The 18,692-nt window shown below is 39.3% G+C and overlaps 1 protein-coding gene across 2 annotated transcripts in view; it reads right to left on the bottom strand.

Moving 5' to 3' along the window:
- Positions 1 to 1,620: 1,620 nt before the first annotated feature.
- The window catches only part of ANXA3 (annexin A3), a 77,554-nt gene continuing 60,482 nt past the window's right edge, over positions 1,621 to 18,692 (bottom strand). For both annotated transcript variants that reach the window (XM_070372563.1, XM_005890201.2), the window contains 3 exons: positions 17,955 to 18,013; positions 15,874 to 15,996; positions 1,621 to 2,023 (listed from right to left, as the gene is read on the bottom strand). In XM_070372563.1, coding sequence (XP_070228664.1) covers positions 1,964 to 2,023; positions 15,874 to 15,996; positions 17,955 to 18,013 — 242 coding nt within the window. In that variant the 3' untranslated portion in view covers positions 1,621 to 1,963. The remainder of the gene's footprint in view (positions 2,024 to 15,873; positions 15,997 to 17,954; positions 18,014 to 18,692) is intronic.

Genomic DNA, 18,692 nt, shown 5'->3' with positions numbered 1-18,692 from the left:
TTCTCCCTTGCCATTATCTTAGCTCAGGCTGACACTTCTATATTGATTAAAGAACTAATTTGCCAAGTGGGCTCCCTGCCTTTAGCTGTCTTCTCCCACACATTCTTCCTTGATCAAAAATTTGACATCATTTCCCTGACTGAAATCCTCCTGGAATGCTCCTTCCATGACTCTCCCTTGCTTGTAAACTCTTTAGCATGGTCTGTGAGATTTCATAGTCTAGCCCTTGTCACTGGTCACCTCCTCCTATACGCTAAGCCCCACCCACATTGGTCTCTCTCTCCCTAAACAGATTTTAAAGCTCTCTGGCCAAAGTAAATAAGTCTGAGCTCCTTTGGAGTATCCAACACTTACTTAGCACAGGGGATGGCACGTGATAGATGGACTGAAGCCTGTTGAAGAATAGCTGCAATGCTGTCATGATCATTTTGATGTTGCTTGCTAATAGTGAATGACAACGCAGTCACTGAACACATGTCAAGTTCAGGCATAGGGCTAAGTGCTTCACAGGCATTATTTTACTTAAACCTAGAAAAGAAGTAAGTGGTATAAGTATCACCATTTAATTTTTTTAATACTTATTTGGCTATATGGTAAGCCAGGAAGCTCAGTTGGTAAAGAATCCGCCAGCAATGCAGGAGACCCCGGTTCGATTCCTGGGTCGCAGACATCTCCTGGAGAAGGGATAGCTACCCATTCCAGTATTCTTGGGCTTCCCTGTTGGTTCAGCTGGTAAAGAATCCTCCTGCAATGTGGGAGATCTGGGTTTGATCTCTGGGTTGGGAAGATCCCCTGGAGAAGGGAAAGGTTACCCACTCCAGTATTCTGGCCTGGAGAATTCCTTGGGCTGTATAGTCCACGGGGTTGCAAAGAGTTGGACACGACTGAGTGGCTTTCACTTTCATTTTCTAAGGCAGGATGTCAAAACCTGGCATGTAGATTCTAAATCCCTGTGCTTTATTCCCATATGCATTTTGGAAATCTCAGGACAAGAAATAACTTTTTCGCCATCTTTTTGAAAGGTCTCAGAAATGCTGAAGTGTGGAATCCACTGATTAAAAGTTCTGAACTCACACATCACTCTTTCTCCTTTTCACACATCTATCATTTCTATTTCTGCGCAGGCTCATAACTCTAACTAGAACTTTGTACCTTATATATTTCCTTTTAGTCTAGGTATTTCATCTTAGGTCCCTTTCAAAAATAACATAAAAGATCTCTAAAAGTGTGTAGTTCTGCAAACTTATTTTAGAGGAAAAAGATACCTAAGAAACTTAATTCTAAATTCTCATTCTGGGAAAGTAGTATTTAGCATGAAACAACCACAAGTCATGTTCTCTAGTGGTTAGATCAATAGTTTAGCGGATGTTTTCTGAGGACTAAAATAACTTCTCATGCATTGCCACTCCTTTAGCTTGATCAAACTAGAAAAGGGAGGCCAGGATTACATAGATCTTCATTTTTATTTCTTTCTTAAAGATGAATGTGATTAATAAGACACTAGATAAATTGAAGCAACTACAGCTTTTACAACAAAAACATGTTTTAAAATATCTTTAGTCATTGGCGCCAGGTACCAAACAACGGTGGCAGATGATAAAAACTAACAGACACATCACCTTTTACATGGGCAACAACTTTTATTATACTGTTTGGCATTGAGTGCTTTAGAACGATACAACGATTCTCACTTCCAAAGCAGAAATGCAATGTGGGTAGTATTAGCAGATCTTTAATTTCATTTAAAAATTTCATTTATAAGTGGCTACATTATGATGAGATGTTCTATGACAATAATCACTTTTTGTGGTTGTTATTATTATGGAACAATGAGAATTTCTGTTAAAAACAGGTTATTGTGGACACTTGCTTATACTTGTAAATACCGTGAAAAAGGAATAAGCAGAGCTGAGGAAAATGCCCATCGTGGGAGCAGGCAGCCTTTGGAAAGGATGTTCTTGACTCAGTCATCTCCTCCACAGATCTTTAAGAGTGTGATCTCATAGTCTCCAGAAGTATCCGACTGCAAGGAACAGGACAGGCGGAGAGAAGGAGAGACACAGCGTAAATAATGAGGGGACCACGGATGAATCGAATCCCACAGCACTAGGGGAGTCACCGGCGTGGGAAGCCCATGACCTGTACCATTTAGTAACATACACCTGCAATTCCACTATCCAGTCGTATCTGTGGGAAATCGTGTTTCAGCCTAGCATCTTCTTCACAATATATGATACTTAAATTCTGCGTGATATATTGCGGTTAAATGTCAACTAGGGTTTTTTAAAAAAAGAGTACATCAATTACATAATATTACACAAGCTTTATTTTCTCACCAAACTTTTTAAAAAATATGATTTTATTATATTTATATTAATACTTATCAAACACTTGCTCTTCTAAAGGTTAGCTACTTTAATCCTTACTGTGTGGTAGGTACCGTAACTGTCTCCATTTAACTAAGAAGTAAAATGAGAAAGACAGAGGGTTAGGATATTTATCCCAGATTATATAGAGAATAAGCACAGAATCGGAATTCAGAGCCAGTTAACCTGGCTGCTTAACCCCATTCTATACTTCCTGATTTAAGAAAGTGAAATGAGCTACCTTCCTATAAAGTATGTTTCCCAGTTCCTCTCTCCTAGGATAGCCAAAAAAGATCTTGGTTCAGAAAAGATACCATGTGTATGCTGCGCTCAGTCGCTCATTTGTGTCCAACTCTTTGTGACCCCATGGACTGTAGCCCACCAGACTTCTCTGTCCATGGAATTCTCCAGGCAAGAATACTGGAGTGGATTGCCATTTCCTATTCCAGGGGATCTTCCCTGCCCAGGGATCAAACCCGTGCCTTCTGTATCTCCTGCATTGGCAAGCAGATTCTTTACCACTGAGCCGTCAGGGAGACTGAGGCTTAAAGTACGAGTTGCCATGTGTGTTACATAAAAGAGGCAAAATGTTTGCACAGCATCTGTGATAAAACTTGGCTTTTGACCAAGATTGCTTAAAATCCTCACATTATTCTTATTTGATTCAAGGCAACTTCTTATCACTTAAAATTTATATTGTAGTAAGGTAGAGGAAGCAATGAAGAAGGGTCACTTAGAGAAGAGACTAAGCATTGCTTTCATAAGACACAACAAGCCTTAATACACATTCTTCTGTTTTATATAAATTTCAGTTTTTAAGTTTTGCTTTGCCCTGTATAATGATCTCTTGAATCACTGACAAGTCAGCAATGCTCTGGCTTTGTTTTAAAACTGCTCCCTCTAGCCATCTCTGATCAAAGTTGTAAACAAGTATTAGGGGTTCTATTAGTTAGCTGAGAAAATACATTGAAGTAGTTTAAAACAGAGCTAAACATAAAATTTTGAACCACTGTAGACAATAAATGTTCATCCTTTTCTCCTATCTTTATTCTGTTATGTCTTGCAGGAAAACAGCTATTCTTTTTAAAGATTTTTTTTTTGATGTGGACCACTTTTAAAGTCTTTATTGAATTTGTTACAATATTGTTTCTATCTTATGTTTTGTTTTTTTGGCCACCAGGCATGTGAGATCTTAGCTACCTCATCAGGGATCAAACTCAAATCCTCTATATTGAAAGGCGAAGTCCTTTATATGAATAAACAATTCTATTTTATGGAGTTTTAGAAATTGTTATCCCAAAATACCAATGTATTTTCAAAACATTTAAACATAATTTACAGCTTCCTAATTAGGCCATCTTAATTGTTCTTAAGAAACTAAATGTTTCTGTTGGCCTATTTTTAACAGTGGTACCAGTGGTTCTCTCCTCTCCCAATCTTCTTCCATTCTGACCACAACAAATCTATTCTAGGCTCTCATCTCTTGTCATTAGTCTCCTTGGATTCTCAATGCGTATTTTCCAAGGTATTAATACTTCTTGTTTTGGGAAATGGGTTCAGTGACCGTTATACCCATTAAGCAAGTAGCCCTCTCTTATCTTGTAAATAGTTCTGACTTTTCTTCCTTCCTCTCTGCCATCTCCACTTCTGTCTTCTTTGTAGACTCATCCTTCACTCTTTAGCCAGTCACTGCTAATAATGTTTAAATCCCAATTTATCACTTAAAATTCATATTACATTTTCTCTTAATCTATATTTTCTCCCTAGAGAATTTGCATGCATGTCCAAAGATTCAGTGACGTAATTATTTCTGAAAATATATCCCATACCACTAGCTACAACTTGCCATCTCTATTTGCACGTTTTGAAGTGTCAGTTACAAATGGTAACTTGCCATGGGCATTTGCCATCTACCTCTACAAGGGTTAAATCAGGTGCTGCTGCAGCTGCTGACCTTCAACGTCCCCTGGAGGAAGTTCAGGGTGGAGGTCAGGAATGAGCCACTGTGCTCTGGGAAAACTAGCAGAACAGGTCTTCAGACAGATATTTTTAGGAACTGGTTTTATGAACCCAATCCTTGCATTTCCTCATATCTAGAAAATCACAAAATCCCTTCATGGTGACATCAGTTCCTCATGACTAGCAGAAAACCTTTTGTAAAATAAGCGCTTGATTCCATGAACTCTCCTTTAACCAAAATCACATATATATTGGCCTTCCCCACCTCCACCTCTTTGGAGTAGTTCCCCAGAGCTATCTGAAGTGAGATTCCCTGGGCTGCAGTCCTCATTTTGCCCCAAATAAAACATAACTCGCAACTCTGATGTTGTGCATTTGTTTTTAACGCAACAAAAGACATCTTGAACTTAACATGTGGAACTTTCTCCCTGACTGCCCCCAAAGGGGAAAAAAAAAAGAAAAACCACTGAAAACCTGATCTACTTGTAAGGAAAGAAGCGTGTGTGCTAAATCACTTCAGTTGTGTCTGATTCTTTGAGATCCTATGGACTGTACCCCTGCCAGGCCCCTCTGTCCACGGGATTCTCCAGGCAAGAATACTTGAAAGGGTTGCCATGCCCTCCTCCAGGGGATCTTCCCAACCCAGGGATTGAACCCGCGTCTCCTGCAGCTTCTGCACTACAGGTGGATTCTTTACCGCTGAGCCACCTGGGAAGCCCCAGACACCTGGGAGTCATCCTCAACTCTTTCTCCTTTCTTTTCACAACAAGATGTCATATTGAAGTTTTAACTTCTATCTTTTGAGTCTTTGCTTTTTCTTCTCTTTGTATTAGCAGTAGCTCTGCATCACTATTTTGAATCAGAGCTACTCTAATATGACTAATACAGTAACCCATCACTCCACATGCCTTCTATCTTATGTCCAATTCATTCTCCATAGTCACGAGATCTTTTCTAAACGTACTTCTGGTCATGACACTGTGTGCTTAAAATTTAAACACTTTAATGGCTTCCCATCACTCTTAAGCAAAAGACAAATCTTTAAACATTGCCAAAAAGGCCCTGCATGATCCGATTCCTCCAGCCTCGCTTTTCATTACGTTTCTTCCACCATGAGGTCTTTTCACTTATGACTCCTTTTGTTAGAATGCTCTGCTGAATTCTGACCCCCACAACCTTTGCCTTGTTAAGTCTAATCATTTTCAGATAAAACCTTCCTGTAGGTCAAACCCTCCCGTTATGTGATCTTACAGCACAATCTCTTTCTTTACATCGAACATGGCTGTAATTTTACATTTATTTCTAATTCCATAAGGGCAGAAAACTTTTTTTCTTTACTTATAATTGTTACCCTGAGCCTGGCACATAATATAGTTTCAGTAAGTATTTTAAATTGAATGAATGGAATACCAATTTCCTGTTCTCAAGGCTCTCTTTCAACTGAATGGATCTTGCCACTGAGATTGTATTTTTCCATATTCCCAAGGTAGGCTCCTAATTAATCAAGCACCTTATTAATACTTATCTTTCTGCTGCTGCTGCTAAGTTGCTTCAGTCGTGTCCGACTTTGTTTGACCCCATAGACGGCAGTCCACCAGGTTCCCCCATCCCTGGGATTCTCCAGGCAAGAACACCGGAGTGGGTACTTATCCTTCTACTTCTCATCAAACATATGTTTCTTTTTTTTTTTCTTCTTTTATTTTCTTTAAAAAAAAATCACATGCTCCCCATCCTAAACCCTCCTCCTTCCAACCTCCCCATACCATCCCCTGGGCCTTCCCAGCGCACCAGCCCCAAGCATCCAGCATCGTGCACTGAACCTGGACTGGCATCTCGTTCACATGTTTCAATGACATTCTCCCAAATCTTCCCACCCTCTCCCACAGAGTCCATAAGACTGTTCTATACATCAGTGTCTCTTTTGCTGTCTCATTACACAGGGTTATCGTTACCATCTTTCTAAATTCCATATACATGCGTTAGTATACTGTATTTATGTTTTTCCTTCTGGCTTACTTCACTCTGTATAATAGTCTCCAGTTTCATCCACCTCATTAGAACTGATTCAAATGTATTCTTTTTAATGGCTGAGTAATACTCCATTGTGTATATGTACCACAGCTTTCTTATCCATTCATCTGCTGATGGACATCTAGGTTGCTTCCATGTCCTGGCTATTATAAACAGTGCTCACGATGAACATTGGGGTACACGTGTCTCTTTTCCCTTCTGGTTTCCTCAGTGTGTATGCCCAGCAGTGGGATTGCTGGATCATAAGGCAGTTCTATTTCCAGTTTTTAAGGAATCTCACACTGTTCTCCATAGTGGCTGTACTAATTTGCATTCCCACCAACAGTGTAAGAGGGTTCCCTTTTCTCACACCCTCTCAGCATTTATTATTTGTAGACTTTTGGATCATAGCCATTCTGACTGGTGTGAAATGGTACCTCATAGTGGTTTTGATTTGCATTTCTCTGATAAAGTGATGTTGAACATCTTTTCAAGTGTTTGTTAGCCATCTGTATGTCTTCTTTGGAGAAATGTCTATTTAGATCTTTGGCCCATTTTTGATTGGGTCATTTATTTTTCTGGAGTTGAGCTGTAGGAGTTGCTTGTATATTTTTGAGATTAGTTGTTTGTCGGTTTGCTTCATTTGCTATTATTTTCTCCCATTCTGAAGGCTGTCTTTTCACCTTGCTAATAGTTTCCTTTGATGTGCAGAAGCTTTTAAGTTTAATTAGGTCCCATTTGTTTATTTTGCTTTTATTTCCAATATTCTGGGAGGTGGGTCATAGAGGATCCTGCTGTGATGTATGTCAGGAGTGTTTTGCCTATGTTCTCCTCTAGGAGTTTTATAGTTTCTGGTCTTATGTTGAGATCTTTAATCCATTTTGAGTTTATTTTTGTATATGGTGTTAGAAAGTGTTCTAGTTTCATTCTTTTACAAGTGGTTGACCAGATTTCCCAGCACCACTTGTTAAAGAGATTGTCTTTAATCCACTGTATATTCTTGCCTCCTTTGTCAAAGATAAGGTGTCCATATGTGCGTGGATTTATCTCTGGGCTTTCTATTTTGTTCCATTGATCTATATTTCTGTCTTTGTGCCAGTACCATACTGTCTTGATAACTGTGGCTTTGTAGTAGAGCCTGAAGTCAGGTAGGTTGATTCCTCCAGTTCCATTTTCTTTCTCAAGATCGCTTTGGCTATTCGAGGTTTTTGTATTTCCATACAAATTGTGAAATTATTTGTTCTAGCTCTGTGAAGAATACTGTTGGTAGCTTGATAGGGATTGCATTGAATCTATAAATTGCTTTGGGTAGTATACTCATTTTCACTATATTGATTCTTCAATCCATGAACATGGTATATTTCTCCATCTATTAGTGTCCTCTTTGATTTCTTTCACCAGTGTTTTATAGTTTTTTCTATATATAGGTCTTTAGTTTCTTTAGGTAGATATATTCCTAAGTATTTTATTCTCTTCGTTGCAATGGTGAATGGAATTGTTTCCTTAATTTCTCTTTCTGTTTTCTCATTATTAGTGTATAGGAATGCAAAGGGATTTCTGTGTGTTGATTTTATATCCTGCAACTTTACTATAATCATTGATTAGTTCTAGTAATTTTCTGGTGGAGTCTTTAGGGTTTTCTATGTAGAGGATCATGTCATCTGCAAATAGTAGAGTTTTACTTCTTCTTTTTCCAATTTGGATTCCTTTTATTTCTTTTTCTGCTCTGATTGCTGTAGCCAAAACTTCCAAAACTATGTTGAATAGTAATGGTGAAAGTAGGCACCCTTGTTTTGTTCCTGACTTTAGAGAAATGCTTTCAATTTTCACCATTGAGGATAATGTTTGCTGTGGGTTTGTCATATATAGCTTTTATTATGTTGAGGTATGTTCCTTCTATTCCTGCTTTCTGGAGAGTTTTTATCATAAATGGGTGTTGAATTTTGTCAAAGGCTTTCTCTGCATCTATTGAGATAATCATATGGTTTTTGTTTTCAATTTGTTAATGTGGTGTATTACATTGATTGATTTGCGGATATTGAAGAATCCTTGCATCCCTGGGATAAAGCCCACTTGGTCATAGTGTATGATCTTTTTAATGTGTTGTTGGATTCTGATTGCTAGAATTTTTGTTTAGGATTTTTGCATCTATGTTCATCAGTGATATTGGCCTATAGTTTTCTTTTTTTGTGGCATCTTTGTCAGGTTTTGGTATTAGGGTGATGGTGGCCTCATAGAATGAGTTTGGAAGTTTACCTTCCTCTGCAATTTTCTGGAAGAGTTTGAGCAGGATAGGTGTTAGCTCTTCTCTAAATTTTTGTAGAATTCAGCTGTGAAGCCGTCTGGACCTGGGCTTTTGTTTGCTGGAAGATTTTTGATTACAGTTTCAATTTCCATGCTTGTGATGGGTCTGTTAAGGTTTTCTATTTCTTCCTGGTCGAGTTTTGGAAAGTTGTACTTTTCTAAAATTTGTCCATTTCTTCCTCGTTGTCCATTTTATTGGCATATAATTGTTGATAATAGTCTCTTATGATCCTTTGTATTTCTATGTTGTCTGTTGTGATCTCTCCACTGTCATTTCTAATTTTATTGATTTGATTTTTCTCCCTTTGTTTCTTGATGAGTCTGGCTAATGGTTTGTCAATTTTATTTATCCTTTCAAAGAACCAGCTTTTTGGCTTTGTTGATTTTTGCTATGGTCTCTTTTGTTTCTTTTGCATTTATTTCTGCTCTAATTTTTAAGATTTCTTTCCTTCTACTAACCCTGGGGTTCTTCATTTCTTCCTTTTCTAGTTGTTTGAGGTGTAGAGTTAGGTTATTTATTTGACTTTTTCTTGTTTCTTGAGGTGTGCCTGTATTGCTATGAACTTTCCCCTTAGGACTGCTTTTACTGTGTCCCACAGGTTTTGGGTTGTTGTGTTTTCATTTTCATTCGTTTCTATGCAAATTTTGATTTCTTTTTGATTTCTTCTGTGATTTGTTTGTTATTCAGCAGCGTGTTGTTCAGCCTCCATATGTTGGAATTTTTAATAGTTTTTCTCCTGTAATTGAGATCTAATCTTACTGCATTGTGGTCAGAAAAAGATGCTTGGAATGATTTCTATTTTTTGAATTTACCAAGGCTAGCTTTATGGCCCAGGATGTGATCTATCCTGGAGAAGGTTCCATGTGCGCTTGAGAAAAGGTGAAATTCATTGTTTTGGGATGAAATGTCCTATAGATATCAATTAGGTCTAACTGGTCTATTGTATCGTTTAAAGTTTGTGTTTCCTTATTAATTTTCTGTTTAGTTGATCTATCCATAGGTGTGAGTGGGGTATTAAAGTCTCCCACTATTATTGTGTTATTATTAATTTCTCCTTTCATACTTGTTAGCATTTGTCTTACATACTGCGGTGCTCCCGTGTTAGGTGCATATATATTTATAATTGTTATATCTTCTTCTTGGATTGATCCTTTGATCATTATGTAGTGACCTTCTTTGTCTCTTTTCACAGCCTTTGTTTTAAAGTCTATTTTATCTGATATGAGTATTGCTACTCCTGCTTTCTTTTGGTCCCTATTTGCATGGAAAATCTTTTTCCAGCCCTTCACTTTCAGTCTGTATGTGTCCCCTGTTTTTTGAGGTGGGTCTCCTGTAGACAACATATGTAGGGGTCTTGTTTTTGTATCCATTCAGCCAGTCTTTGTCTTTTGGTTTTAGGGCATTCAACCCATTTACGTTTAAGGTAATTACTGATAAGTATGATCCCGTTGCCATTTACTTTATTGTTTGGGGTTCAAATTTATACACCATTTTTGTGTTTCCTGTCTAGAGAATATCCTTTAGTATTTGTTGTAGAGCTGGTTTGGTGGTGCAGAATTCTCTCAGCTTTTGCTTATCTGAGAAGCTTTTGATTTCTCCTTCATACTTGAATGAAATCCTTGCTGGGTACAATAATCTGGGCTGTAGGTTATTTTCTTTCATCATTTTAAGTATGTCTTGCCATTCCCTCCTGGCTTGAAGAGTTTCTATTGAAAGATCAGCTGTTATCCTTATAGGAATTCCCTTGTGTGTTATTTTTGTTGTTTTTCCCTTGCTGCTTTTAATATTTGTTCTTTGTGTTTGATCTTTGTTAATTTGAGTAATATGTGTCTTGGGGTGTTTTACTTGTTGGGTTTTATCCTGTTTGGGATTCTCTGGGTTTCTTGGACTTGGGTGATTATTTCCTTCCCCAGTTTAGGGAAGTTTTCAACTATTATCTCCTCAAGTATTTTCTCATGGTCTTTCTTTTTGTCTTCTTCTTCTGGAACCCCTATGATTCGAATGTTGTAGCGTTTAATATTGTCCTGGAGGTCTCTGAGATTGTCCTCATTTCTTTTAATTCGTTTTCTTTTATTCTCTCTGATTCATTTATTTCTACCATTCTATCTTCTAATTCACTAATCCTATCTTCTGCCTCTGTTATTCTACTATTTATTTGCCTCCAGAGTGTTTTTAATTTCATTTATTGCATTATTCATTGTATATTGACTCTTTTTATTTCTTCTAGGTCCTTGTTAAACCTTTCTTGCATCTTCTCAATCCTTGTCTCCAAGCTATTTATCTGTGATTCCATTTTAATTTCTAGATTTTGGATCAATTTCACTATCATTATTCAGAATTCTTTATCAGGTAGATTCCCTATCTCTTCCTCTTTTGTTTGGTTTGGTGGGCATTTATCCTGTTCCTTTATCTGCTGGCTATTCCTCTGTCTCTTCATCTTGTTTAAATTGCTGAGTATTGGGGTGTCCTTTCTGTATTCTGGCAGTTTGTGGAGTTCTCTTTATTGTGGCTATTCCTCACTGTGTGTGGGTTTGTACAGGTGGCTTGTCAAGGTTTCCTGGTTAGGGAAGCTTGTGTCAGTGTTCTGATGGGTGGAACTGTATTTCTTCTCTTTGTTCAGTCGCTGTGTGGGAGGGAGGGAGGGATGCTGCAAGCAAATAACACTGGCGTCGCTCGCAGTGCCTCAGCCACACTGGGTCTGCCCCCGCTCACTGCGCGTGTAGCCTCCCTGCCCACACTGCTCGGGCTCTGGGTTGTTCCGCCGGGGAACAATCCAAGGCTGGCCCTGGGTTGCATGTACCTCCCAGGTCCAAGCCGCTCAGGTTCAGGCACTCGGATAGTCCTCAGAGCGCAGACTCAGTTGGGCCTGAGTATTGTGCTCTTCCCAGGTCCGAGCAGCTCAAGTGATGAGGTGTTTGGCGGCGCCAATGCTGCGACTTATCGCCTCCCGCCACTTTCGGTTATCTGGGCGCAAAACCGGCGCACCTTCTTAGGCAGATGTTAACCGTCCAGACCCCAAGAAGTTTTAGTTAGCAAAGCCTGCTTACAGTTTTATAGATAATGTCTCTCTGGGGCTGCGATTGCCCCCTTCGGCTCTGGCTGCCTATCACGGAGGAAGGTCTGCAGCCGGCTATCTCTGTTCAATTCTTTGTTCCGTGCGGGGGCCTGGCGGTCTTAGGTTGGGGCTGGCTTTTGCGTAGTAGATATCCCACAGTCTGGTTTGTTAGCCCAAATTATTTCGCTCAGATAGTGCTCAGGGTATTCAGGCCAGATTCTTACTCTAAGCGATGCAGCCCGCGCTGCGCCTCCTGCCCAGCCCGCTTGTTAATGGCGCCTGCAGGCGTCTGCGCTGCTTCTCCACTGGGGAGTTACCGTAGGACTCGCAATCTTGAGTTTTAATTGTTTATTTATTTTTCTTCCTGTTATGTTGCCCTCTGTGCTTCCAAAGCTCGGCACAGATTCGGCAGTGAGAAGGTTTCCTGGTGTTTGGAAACTTCTCTCTTTTTAAGACTCCCTTCCCGGGACGGAGCTCCGTCCCTCCCTCTTTGTCTCTTTTTTGTCTTTTATATTTTTTCCTACCTCCTTTGAAGAGTTGGATTGCTTTTCTGGGTGCCTGATGTCCTCTGCCGGCATTCAGAAGTTGTTTTAATGGAATTTACTCAGCGTTTAAATGCTCTTTTGATGAATTTGTGGGGAGAAAGTGTTCTCCCTGTCCTACTCCTCCGCCATCTTGGCTCCTCCTCCCAAACATATGTTTCTAGAGCACTCACCTTTCAGACTCTATTGACCAGCATAGCACCAGGCTCCTAAGGCACGCAACACATGCTTATTAACCTGAAAGGTAAGCTTCAGACTCAGTTTCCTAAGAAATGTGCCATGTGCTAAGTCGCTGCAGTTGTGTTTGACTCTTTGCGACCATACAGACTGTAGCCCGCCAGGCTCCTCTGTCCATGGAATTCTCCAGGCAAGAATTCTGGGAGTCGGTTGCCATGCCCTCCTTCTGGGGATCTTCCCAACCCAGGGATGGAACCTGTATCTCTTACGCCTCCTGTGCACGTGCAGGCGGGTTCTTTACCCCTAGCTCCACCTGGAACTCGTGTACCGATGGAAGAGACGTTGGTTCGATCTCTCGGTCGGGAAAATCCCCTAGAGTAGGAAATGGCAACAGACTCCAATATTCTTGCCTGGAAAATGCCATGGACAGAGGAGCCTGGCGGGCTTCAGTCCGTGGGGCTGCAAAGAACTGAACACAGTTGAGCGACTAAGCACACACACAGCCCACCTGGGAAGATTCTCTATCTAATCCCAAACATCTTTTACTCTCAATTCCTCTATTACTCCTCTATACCCCACATCTAATATTTCATTTTATGCTGTTTCACATTATTTTGTCAGCCTACTTTATCCTTTTTTCAAATTTCTTTGCACTTACAATCTTACATTTTAGCAAGTAGTACCAATATGAAATATGATTATTATCTTGAAATTGCTTTATTTATGTCCACCTCAAGTCTACATATAAATTAGGAACTAACTGAGGGTAGCTACTACGTTTTCCCTTAAAGACTCTGGAATCAAGTTATTTTTCAGATAGATACTTAACTTGTTGATCGAGAAAATCTACCAGAAACTAATTTCATCCAATTTTTTAAAATGTCTTAGTATTAAGAGACACACATTTGTTTTTCACCTACTTTCTTCCTCTTCTCCTCTCCAATCATCACCTGAGAAAGGTGTTAATGAGCACAGAAATGTCTAAATTAAAGGCAGAAGGAAGCAGAAGACAGAAGCCAAGGCAGGAATGATAGACAAAAAGATTCTATTCATCAATATTGAAAACGTAATGAAATTACTTAATAATCTATGTTAGGCAACAGAAATGAAGACACCTAAGATAATTTTAAATTACACACTGAACTCTTCAGCAATGGATTTTTATTTTCTATCAAGATACACATTGCTTACATGTTTTCTAATACAATAAGCCTCAATTACCCAGGCCATCTGGAGAGGGAGAGCTACGAGTTAATTGAATTTTCTGGTTTGCCAAGGGTGAACCAAAGGACCTCTTCATGTTTCAACCTTGTTACTGGAAATCTTTATAAAATGTATGTGTCTCCTTTTCTGCCTTGGTAAGTACAATTTAGTTAACATTATTGTATCTTCCTCTGTTGATTGAAACTATTGTAATGTGTCAGAATCGATTCAAATTGCATTGAGCGTGAGCAGAGGATGAAATCTGTGCTAAGCCCCAGGCGCAACCGGACAGTTGCCTTTTCGAATAAATTTTCTTTTTCAACTTAAGCATGTATCTTTTCCTGCAAAGGTTTAGTACAAAAACAACAGCTCTCATTAAAGAAAAAAAAAAAATTTTGATGAGCAAATCTAGTTGACTAATTGAGGTGCAGTGGAAGTCAGTTGATAATATTTACCAAAATCCCAAGGACAGGGAAGCCTGGCGTGCTGCAGTCCATGGGGTCACAAAGAGCCGGACATGACTAGCAACTGAACAACAATCAAAATTACAGGTATACTGACATCTGTCTCAGCACTCCTACCTATTATTGAGCACTCATCCTTCAGATGCACTTGTACCTGATGAAATCACATATGCATATTGCAGTGTTGTTTAGAATAGCAAGAAACTTGAAACATCTGTTGATGTGGCAGGTACAAATATACAAGTAATGGAATGATATGCAGCTGTTAAAAAGAATGAGAAAGCTTCCTAGCAACCTAAATGTCCATCCACAAAGGAATGGATAAAGATGATATGGTATATACATACATACAATGGAATATTACCCAGCCATTAAAAAGAATGAAATAATGTCATTTGCAGCAACATGGTAGACTTAGAGAGTATCATACTGAGTGAAGTAAGTCAGACAAAGAAGGAGAAATATTGTAAGACATCCCTTATATGTGGAATCTAAAAAGAAATGATACAAATGAACTTACTTACAAAACAGAAAGAGATTCACAGTCTTAGAGAATGAACTTATGGCTGCCGGCATAAGGGTGGTGGAAGGGTGGAGGAAGGGACAGTTAGGGAGTTTAGGATGGACATGTACACACTGCTGTATTTAAAATGAATAGCCAACAAGGACCATTGTACAGCACATGGAACTCTGCTCAATGCTATGTGGCCGTCTGGACAGGAGGGAAACTTGGGGGAGAATGGATACATGTACATGTATGGTTGAGTTCCTTCACTGTTCACCTGAAACCATCACAACATTGTTTATCAATCGGCTATACTCCAATGCAAAATAAAAAGGTTAAAAAAAAAAAAGAATGAGAAAGCTTCCTTCCTGAAATGCAAAGAACCCCAAAGTGCAGAATCATGTTATCTTTTGTGTAAAACAAAGAGGAAATGTAAACTATATCCTTTTGTTCTACTGCCAGAAAGAATAACTGAAATAAAACAGTGCAGTATAAGAAAACAGATAAGCAATTTGCATATGCAGTTCACAAAAGAAGAAAAATCAGTGGCCACTAAACCTGAAAAAAATAAAATGCTGAGTGCCTTTTATGTACCTAGGATTTTAGAGCTGAAAAATAATTACTATCTTTAAGAAATATTTTGTCACTCTTTTTTTGAGGTTTCTTTCTTTTTTCTTAATCTTTAGGTTGGAATAGAATTGCTTTACAATGTTGTGTAAGTTTCTGCTGTACAAAACATGAACCAGCCATATGTGTACACATACACCCTTCCTCTGAAAAGTCCCTCCCAGCCACCCCCACGCTCTCCATCTGGGTCATCACAGAGCATCAAGCTGAGCTCCATGGGCTATACAGCAGCTTCCCACTGGCTGTTTCACCCAGAGGGGTGTCTATATGTCAATGCTACTCTCTCAATTTGTCCCACCCTCTCCTTCCCTCCTGGTGTCCACAAATCCATTCTCTACCTCTGTACCTCTACTCCTGCCCTGAAAATAGGTTCAGCAGCACCATTTTTCGAGATTCCGTATTTGTGCATTAATACATGACACTTGTTTTTCTCTTTCTGACTTACTCCACTCTGTACGACAGACTCTAGATTCATCCACATCACCACTGACTCAAATTCACTCCTTTTTCTGGCTGACAAATAATTCAGAAAACATATTTACACACTGTCAAGGAGAGAGAAACCTAAATCATGAATTTCAATGTTTTGAGAATTATAAGGGAAAGACGATGGGTAGAGAGAGGCAAGATATGTTTTGCTATTTTTAAGAAGAGACTTACTTTAATTGCTGAATACAGGGAGTAGCCAGAAAGCTTCTTAAACTCTGCTCGAATGTCCAGAAGGTCAATTTCTGATCTGGAAACCATTATTCGGTTCAGAGTAAACTCATCAGTTCCGGCACCCTGTTAAGAAATGCAAGTGTCCACGAGACCAATCTCATTGCTCACAAAATAACACGTGGATATTCATCAGACACTGATATGGTACACAGACTATTCAACCACAGTGACTCTCCTTCTCTCATTTTTCATCAAACATCCTCATTCATTTATTCAAGACACATTTTCTGCCATTGCATTGCTAAATGCTGAAAACAGAGATGAGATGCCCCTGTTAAGCTTTCAGTTTTGTAAAGGATACAGGTGAGAAAATGGCCATTACAATAAAATCTGACATATGGGAAGTATTGGGTACCATGGGAGCATATGTTAGGGAGGCCTACCATATGCTAATCAAGGATTAGTAAAGCACTGTTTGAGAAAGTGGGATTTAAGCTGGGGCCTAAATAGTCAGCCAGGAGAAGAAGGAATGGAGTTCTTACGCAGAGGAAAAAAAAAGTTTCAATATAAGATACAGCATACATGACGCTTTAGAGCAAGAAATAATACCACATTTAAGGATACATAAGTAATAAGAAGGAACAGCAAGGAATATATCTGGAAAGGCCAGACCTTATAAACCATGAAATGAAATTCTGACTTCATCCTGAGTGTGAAGAACTATTTGCAGTCTGTTAAAAATGAGTGTGTTGAGATCAGATCAGATTTGTAGTTTCAGAAGGTTCCTTTGACAGCAGCAGTATGAAGAGTGGATTTCAGAAAAAGAGTAGGATGAAGATGACAGAATAAGACTGGAAGCTTTGAGATCCATTCAGAAGTGTTTATATAACCGAGAGAGAGGGAGAAAGAGATGTTGATGGCCTGATCTACAATAATGGTAGTAGGGATGGAGAAAATTGATAAGATTTAAGAGATGCTTGTAAAGGTAGACTGACAAATCTTAATGATGTTTGAGAAGAAAGAGGGAAAGAGAAGTGCAGAATTTCTAGCTGAGCAGTTAGGTGGATATTGACACCATTCATTTATTCGTTTAACAAATGCTTACTGAGCACAACAAATGCTTACAGAACACACACTCTCATGGAGTTCTTGCTGATGGAGGTGGACAGGAAGGACAGCAAGTTAGTGGTACTGAGAACGATGGGGTGGAGTGTGAGTGAAAGGAAGTCAGTTGACCTGGGTAGACAGGGAAGACCTCTCTCAGGAGGACGCATGAGCTGAGACCTCAGAGATCAGAAGGAGGCAACCATAGATAGATATGGAGGAGACACACACAAGGCAGAGAGCATGACAAATGCCAAGACCCTGACATGGGTAGACGCTTGGAGTAATCAAGAAACAGAAAGAAAGCTGATGTGGCTAAGCCGTAGAGAACAAGGCTGGGGAGGAAAGGTATAACTTCAGTGAGTTAGGCAAGGCTAGTTCCTATCAGTGTTATCCACTGAGATGACTGAAGGCAGGATGCAGAGCAAGACTGGGATGGGAGGTGACCAAAGTGCTGTTTACTGTGGACGCAGCTTTGAAAGGGCACGTGGACTTCTACAGGAAATGTCCAGGAAGAAACTGAAGTCAGCATCTTCTGCATGCCAGGCTCACTATGAGGGTCTGAAGATATAAACAAGAAAGGACTGAACAGATTCACAGAGCTCCCCACCCAGAAGTGACAGCAGATGAGAAAACACAGGGTTTCTACATCCTGAAAGGCGGCTAGCTCAGTGTAAGTAAGTAAGGCAGCTTGAGAGGCCACTGGATCACGTTTGAGGGCTGTTGTCCTGAAACCAATCAACTGCCCACATTACTGTGAAGTGGGAGAAATAATTTAGTCAGCACTTCAGCGCACCTACCTCTGTAATGATTAGGAAACTCATTATCAACCTATGAGCCAAATTAGCAGACAGATTAGCTACAAAAGAGAACTCTATCAATATGGAAAAGAAGCAGGAAATGCCATCAATATTAAGTAATATTTTTACATTTTCCTTGAGGGAAGCTAAGAATATAAATGAAATTTCCAGACCAACCTTCAAAGCTCGGTACAGTCTTTCAGCTAAAAAGGCAGGCGTGTTCCTTGCACAACGAACTGTTACAAAAAAGCAATGTTCAGTTTCATTTAATAGAAATTGAGTTAATCTATAGTAATACATTTTTTAAAAAGATTCTTTTTGGGTAACCATACCATTCTCCTCCTCCCCACTCCTAGCTTTTCTTTAGAATGAAAGAATGAATGAATGCTTAACCTGAATTTTGAAGCCTTATAATGTCATATTTGCATGGAACTTTAACACAGTAATTATCCTTAGCCACAGGGAAAATAAAATTACCTGCCAAAGATACTCCCACAGTAGCTGACTCATTTCCAGATCCCAGACACACCAACACCTACGCTTACATTTGATAATTCCCTAGGGTGTACCGCTGCTCCATTTCTAACATCTTTGACTACTGATGAATAGCTTGGGTCTAAAGATTGCAGAGATGTTGCTCCAAATAACTCATTAGGTAAATAGGGGCACTGGAGCTCAGCTTAAAAGTAATTTTTCCAACAGAAAGATTTTTTTCTTAAGTGACTGAATTAGAATTTATAGACTGATTAATTACATTATAACCAGTGCGTGTAATCTAAATTCAGTCATTAAAAACAAACACATTAAATCGTTCAATTCTTTATTTTGAAATAATGAGTAAAGCAGAAACAATAATAATAAATAACTGCAAAAACATGAGCAAATGAATTATCCTTTAAAGTGAAAGTAGCCAGG

Source organism: Bos mutus, chromosome 6 (assembly GCF_027580195.1).
Source record: "Bos mutus isolate GX-2022 chromosome 6, NWIPB_WYAK_1.1, whole genome shotgun sequence".
Taxonomy (NCBI): domain Eukaryota; kingdom Metazoa; phylum Chordata; class Mammalia; order Artiodactyla; family Bovidae; genus Bos; species Bos mutus.
This window is presented reverse-complemented; position numbering and strand designations above follow the sequence as displayed.